A 6,129-nucleotide genomic window follows, 5' to 3' on the forward strand; every position below is an offset into this window, starting at 1 on the left:
CTTTCATTTTCTATTGTCAAATCACTTAACTATCAAGACCCTAAATAAAAACCTAATAAAAGTGTGTGTGTGTGTGTGTGTGCATGCATATATGTATGTACGTATGTATGTTTGAACATCTTTGCAATGTGCTTGCTTATTTTGTAGCAAAGTCACCACAATACACAATCATTACATAAGAACCCAGATACTGTCTTTCCTTAACAAACAACAAACTTTGTGTCATAAGTATGTGCGTGTGTACTGCATGTCTTTGTAGGAGGTGCTGCTTCATGATGTAATGACACACCTCCAGACCGCACTATAAAAACTTTATGACAAAAGGTAAGTCACATGTTCCTTTTGAAAGCAACCGACCAAATTAAGAAGAAAGGAATTTGGCTGTCATCTCCAGAACTTCTCTTCAGGAAAATCTGCAAGACTTAAAATGGCCAAAAACACCAATATTCGAATCAGTTTCCCAGCAGTCTGCTTTGTCTGGCAGATTGCAATGATTATCCTGTTTGGTGTGTTCATCCGTTATAATGAGGAGTCTGACACTCGCTGGATCGAACACAGAAGAAGGAAAAATATTTCCACAAATTTAGAGAATGACTTTTACTATAGATATCCAAGTAAGTAACTAACAAACCAGAATGTTTTGCTGCAACATTCTATATTTACTGCTAGCATTGTTTAACTGTATACATTTTCTCTACGTTTTTTCTGTAGGTTTTCAGGATGTGCATGTGATGATCTTTGTTGGTTTTGGATTTCTAATGACCTTTATGAAGCGTTATAGTTTTGGTGGAGTCGGCTTCAATTTTCTCATCGCAGCTTTTGGAATTCAATGGGCTCTGCTGATGCAAGGCTGGTTTCATTACCTTGACGAAAATGATGGGAAGATCAAAATTGGGGTTGAGAAGTAATTGATTTTATTGTATTCTACTTATTGTCATTATGAAACATCGCTTACAGTATATGTTCACCTTCATGTTTAGGCTTCCTTTACCCTATAGCATCACTTGACTGACATGCTTTCTACAAGACACTGAGCATTCCATGTTCCATTTTTGAAGCAATACTTAACTTTAATCTGTATATGTAGAATTTAACTGTCATTTTTCAATTCAGCCTCATTAATGCAGATTTCTGTGTGGCTGGCTGTCTCATTGCATACGGCGCTTGCCTTGGAAAAGTCAGCCCAGTGCAGCTGATGGTTCTTACTCTATTTGGAGTCACCCTGTTTGCTGTTGAGGAGTATATCATTCTTGAACTCCTACATGCAAGTTTACAGTAAATCCACTTATTGTCATATTACCAACATAAGAGAAGGAATTTGTAATTTTTTATTATTTCATACTTGCATAGGCAAAAGATCCTGGTGGTTCTATGGTCATCCACACTTTTGGAGCATATTATGGTTTGACCATATCTTGGGTCTTATATCGACCAATGCTATCGCAAAGCAAGCATTTACAAGGATCTGTTTACCACTCTGATGTGTTTGCAATGATTGGTGAGTAGTGAAAGAACATCTCCAACAGCTTTTCTTCATTGCATCAAGCAGGGTATAACAAAAGCTTCCCGAATATAAACAATACAAATAGCTAGATTATTTTTGTTGAAAATGATTATGGAAAAACAAAAATGTAAATTTAAAGGGCTCTACAAGTGCTGTTGATTTTTCAAGGTATTTTAAGCAACGTTTAAATACGTATTTATTACCTACCGTAAGATAAACCCCCATTTATGTAAAATTATTTATTACAGTGAAGGCATTCTGCATTTCCCCCCTCTGTCAGTCAAATCACATTTACTTAAAAACAAAAATCTCAATAGCTACATGTGCAACGTTTTAAAAAAATATATATTAATTTAGAGTTCGAATCAAATTTCACCCTTTTGGCAATGACGAAAAGTGCTGGGTTGCTATTTGTTGCTAATTTAGTGTTTTGGAAGAAAATAAGATCAAAAGTTCCCTTCGCCTGTTCCTGTTGTATAGGTTATCAAAATGTTCAGAATTATTCCTAATTTTTGTCCCTCTTCCTTTAACAGGCACTCTCTTTCTTTGGATGTACTGGCCCAGTTTTAATTCTGCTATTGCAGATCATGGAGATGGCCAGCACAGAGCTGTTATAAATACCTACCTCGCACTGGCTGCCTCAGTTCTCACTACCTTTGCCATTTCAAGTATCTCACAGAAACATGGAAAGCTCGACATGGTAACCAAATCTCTGGTGAAAACCTGAGTTGATCTTTAATTTTTCATTCATAAAATAACCCTTAGAATTTATTGACATTATTCAGGTACATATTCAGAATGCTACCTTGGCTGGTGGTGTTGCAATGGGAACAGCTTCAGAGTTTATGATTACCCCTTACGGCTCTCTGATAGTGGGATTCTGCTCGGGCATTATTTCCACACTTGGATATCTCTTTCTGACTGTGAGTTTTGCTGTGTTTTATAGTACTGAAAATGTTCAAAATAACATATTGAAGTACAATAAGCATATTATTTATTTATAATATACGTGAAACAGTTTTAAATGTACTTTATAATGCACTGTTAATTGTCATCCTTTTTTTTTTTTAATGGCCAAACTTATTTGAAGTCTAAATTGAAAATTGTATAAGCATTTTTGCAACCAAAATCACTTTATTATTTATTTTTTCCTTATTAGCCTTTTATGGAAAAAACCCTCAAGATACAAGACACTTGTGGAATACATAACCTACATGCAATGCCTGGAGTTATAGGTGGTATCGTTGGAGCAATTACTGCAGCTTCCGCCAGTGAATCGGTTTATGGAAAAGAAGGGTAAATATATATATACACATACACACACACAAACACACACACACACACACACACATACATATATATGTATGTATACACAGAGTTACAGTTGGCTTCTGTTTGTACTGTTGCGGTAAATAAAATGAAAGCAAACTATCGCGTGATGTGTCATACCGTGGTTTCTGTTCAGGTTGATTAACACTTTCGACTTCAAGGAAGCTGTTGCTAACAGGACAGTCAACATTCAGGGTGGTTATCAGGCAGCTGGTCTTTTTGTAGCAATAGCATTTGGCCTTGTAGGTGGAGCTTTGGTTGGTGAGTGCAAATATAGTTAAACAGATAAACTACTTTAGGTGTTTTTATAAATATGCATTAGAGCTGACATTTTAGGTTACGTTATGTTCCAGGTGGGATTTTAAAGCTGCCAATCTGGGGAGACCCAGCAGACGCCAACTGCTTTGATGATGAAGTTTACTGGGAGGTAAGAAAAGTGTTTTTAGATTACCTACATGGCATTAAGTTAAACAGAACTGATAAATTTGAGGATTTCTATGTCAAAAGACTACTTGGTTTATAAATGGGGGCAAATATAATTTGTGGTGTTTATTTTTAGGTTCCTGAGGATGAGGATGATAATATTCTCTCTAGACACCCAAACATGAACCATGCTAGAGGCATGCCAGATACGTGAGTTTATATGTTGTTAAGTTTAAAATCACTTTTTATGAAATTAATATCAAATTGCAGTTAAGAGATTAAGAAATAGCTGATATTTTTTTTATTTTTTTTTTTAATGTAAATACTTTGTTTGGAATCTCTTATGTACACAGATATCAACGAAGTCATGTGTAAGAAGAAGAGAGAAAAAACACCCTGAAAAACTCCACTTCCTGCGGAACTTCAGCTGTGAATGATGTTTGAATAAGAATGATGAAGGGTTTACAGATTGAGACTAGATAAGCTACTCAATGGAAATTTTTAAGTCTGTCATGTGCTGTGGGTTGTACAATGTCATAATCCTAAAGCATTTTGTCTGTAGCACCTGACTAACCAGTGTTGCCACTGCTGCTTCCACAAAAACAAATCCAAACATGTGTTTATTTCCTTTTTAAATGCTTTATATTCATACACCAATGATGTGAAACTTTACCTCATCTCTGTTCACAATCAAACTATATACTGTACATCAGTTCAATATTAATTGCATTTTTTTTTTTTTTTGCATTACTACTTATAATAATAATTGATCAACAGAACAGAACAAGATTGACTTGTTTAAACTATAGCCTACATGAAAAGTTAACTACCCATGTTATTTAACCTCCCTAATAAAGTAAAATATTTTTTATCATATATCAGTTTATATATATATATATATATATATATATATATATATAATTTTTTTTTTTTTTTTTGAGCACTGAAGGACGTTGATGCTACAACGTGATTGGCTTTGACAGGTGCATTTGCATATTTGCCTGAGGCCTTTATTTGAAGGAACACTCTGTGAGCAAAGAAACTTCCTACTGTCTGGAATGTTGAGAGTTACATATTCATCACAACTATTTGGGCAAAAGTCCAATTCATTAAAATAATGAGTGATCATTCCCATTAGACAGCATCAGATCTCTCTAGATGATGTCTTGGAATTATTTTTTGCATTTATTGTCACTAAAATCGTTGTCTACTACCATGGATAGTCTCTTGTGTCTTCCCTTGTCCCTTGTCTTTGTTAACAATAAACTTTTCTAGCATTGGCAAGAAATTTAACTAGTTGTTTTTTTTTTTAACACACCAGAGAAATGAATGTTTATGACATTTCTTTGAAAGTTCTCAAAGAAATTAGGGATGGTGCAAAAACGATCAAACAAACAAACAAAAAATCGTTGCTGTGCATAAAACTGAGAAAAGAGAACAGACTCTGTAGACCAGATTAGTTACACAGCTGGTGTTTTTTGCTCTAATTGACCTAAACTTTTTGCCTAAAAAAGCGTTTAGAAAAGTGATAACTAGGGTGGGAGGAGGTAACAAGTGAGGCAGCAATTTTAGCTGTAGACTTTTAGATTTTTAATTGTACATTGGTAATAGTCAATGCTCCATGCAGACTAGATAATGTGTTGATGTCTGCCCTTGAAATTGAACGATACAGCTTCAAACTAAATCCAAAATGACTGCTCTAAGATGTTTTCATAATTAAATAAAATTATTTCAAGCAATTGAAACAGACATTAAAATAGGCTACTGTAGGCTACATTGTACAGTTTTTAAAGGGTTAGTTCACCCAAAAATGAAAATTCTGTACGTAAGCAATGTAATCAGCATACGCGCGCTGTCTACTGAACGTAAACAACGCTGATTACGTTCTGGAGTACTCTCCAAAATGGAGGAAGACAGTAACTCGGGGAGAAGAATTATTGATTAAATTATGTTATTACTGTTTTCTTTGCACACAAAAAAGTATTCTCGTAGCTTCATAAAATTACGGTTGAAACCCTGATGTCACATGAACTATATTACCGATGTCCTTGCTACGTTTCTGTGCGTTGATCATGGTAATATCCTTGTTGTCTATGGAGGATCAGAGAGCTCTCAGATTCCATCTTAATTTGTGTTCCGAAGATGAATGAAGGTCTTACAGGTTTGGAACGGTATGAGGGTGAGTAATTAATGACAGTATTTTCATTTTTGGGTGAACTAACCCTTAAAAAAAAACAACAGACACCCTTTATTTTACTTTTACTCTGTTTTACTTGTTTACTGAATCGTTAGCTATTTCTCTAGCATGAAATCATTGATCAGTCTTCCTATTTTCTACATAGCCTATCTATAGTTTTTAATTTTTTTTTTTTTCAAATGTGAAGTTTCATTATTTTTACCATAATCATCATTATCTGTAGTGCTATGGTAATAACATTATACAGTCAGTTTACTTTACTGCAGTGGTTCTCAAAATGCCCTGACATCACCAAAAACATGAGTGCATAAGACCAAAGACTATAGAATACCCAAGACGTGTCACTCGTATAGTTTTGAATGGGGAAAAATGCAACACTCAATATGGCCGCTCAAACGCAGGTAGCCCCGCCTTCTGAATGAAATAGCCTATCGCTAATCGGTAAAGTCAGCGCGTCACTGCAGCTGCAGTTAGAAGTCCCAGTTGCTACAGAAACAGTCAGCGCTCTGAGACGTGCACTGAGGACTGCACATGCACACTGGCTGATCTAGCCTGAAAAATAAGCTTTTTATAAGGCTATTTTAGGAAAAGAAACAACATTTATGATACAGTTGTTGACAGATTTCTTTGGTGATTTCAAATATGAAATTTAATCGTAAGCTTAGTGAACAGTTTT

General features: G+C 35.0%; 1 protein-coding gene across 1 annotated transcript; it reads left to right on the top strand.

The window, feature by feature from the left end:
- The first annotated feature begins 355 nt into the window (after positions 1-355).
- Positions 356-4,488, top strand: rhcgl1 (Rh family, C glycoprotein, like 1). The gene is made up of 11 exons (XM_058778739.1): positions 356-614; positions 712-904; positions 1,114-1,264; positions 1,351-1,498; positions 2,038-2,204; positions 2,290-2,427; positions 2,664-2,800; positions 2,970-3,094; positions 3,187-3,260; positions 3,393-3,466; positions 3,610-4,488. The coding sequence occupies exons 1-11, from the start codon at positions 428-430 to the stop codon at positions 3,629-3,631; spliced, it is 1,416 nt and encodes a 471-aa protein (XP_058634722.1). The 5' UTR covers positions 356-427; the 3' UTR covers positions 3,632-4,488.
- Positions 4,489-6,129: the final 1,641 nt, after the last annotated feature.

The sequence above is a fragment of the Onychostoma macrolepis genome, chromosome 06 (assembly GCF_012432095.1).
Source record: "Onychostoma macrolepis isolate SWU-2019 chromosome 06, ASM1243209v1, whole genome shotgun sequence".
Classification (NCBI taxonomy): domain Eukaryota; kingdom Metazoa; phylum Chordata; class Actinopteri; order Cypriniformes; family Cyprinidae; genus Onychostoma; species Onychostoma macrolepis.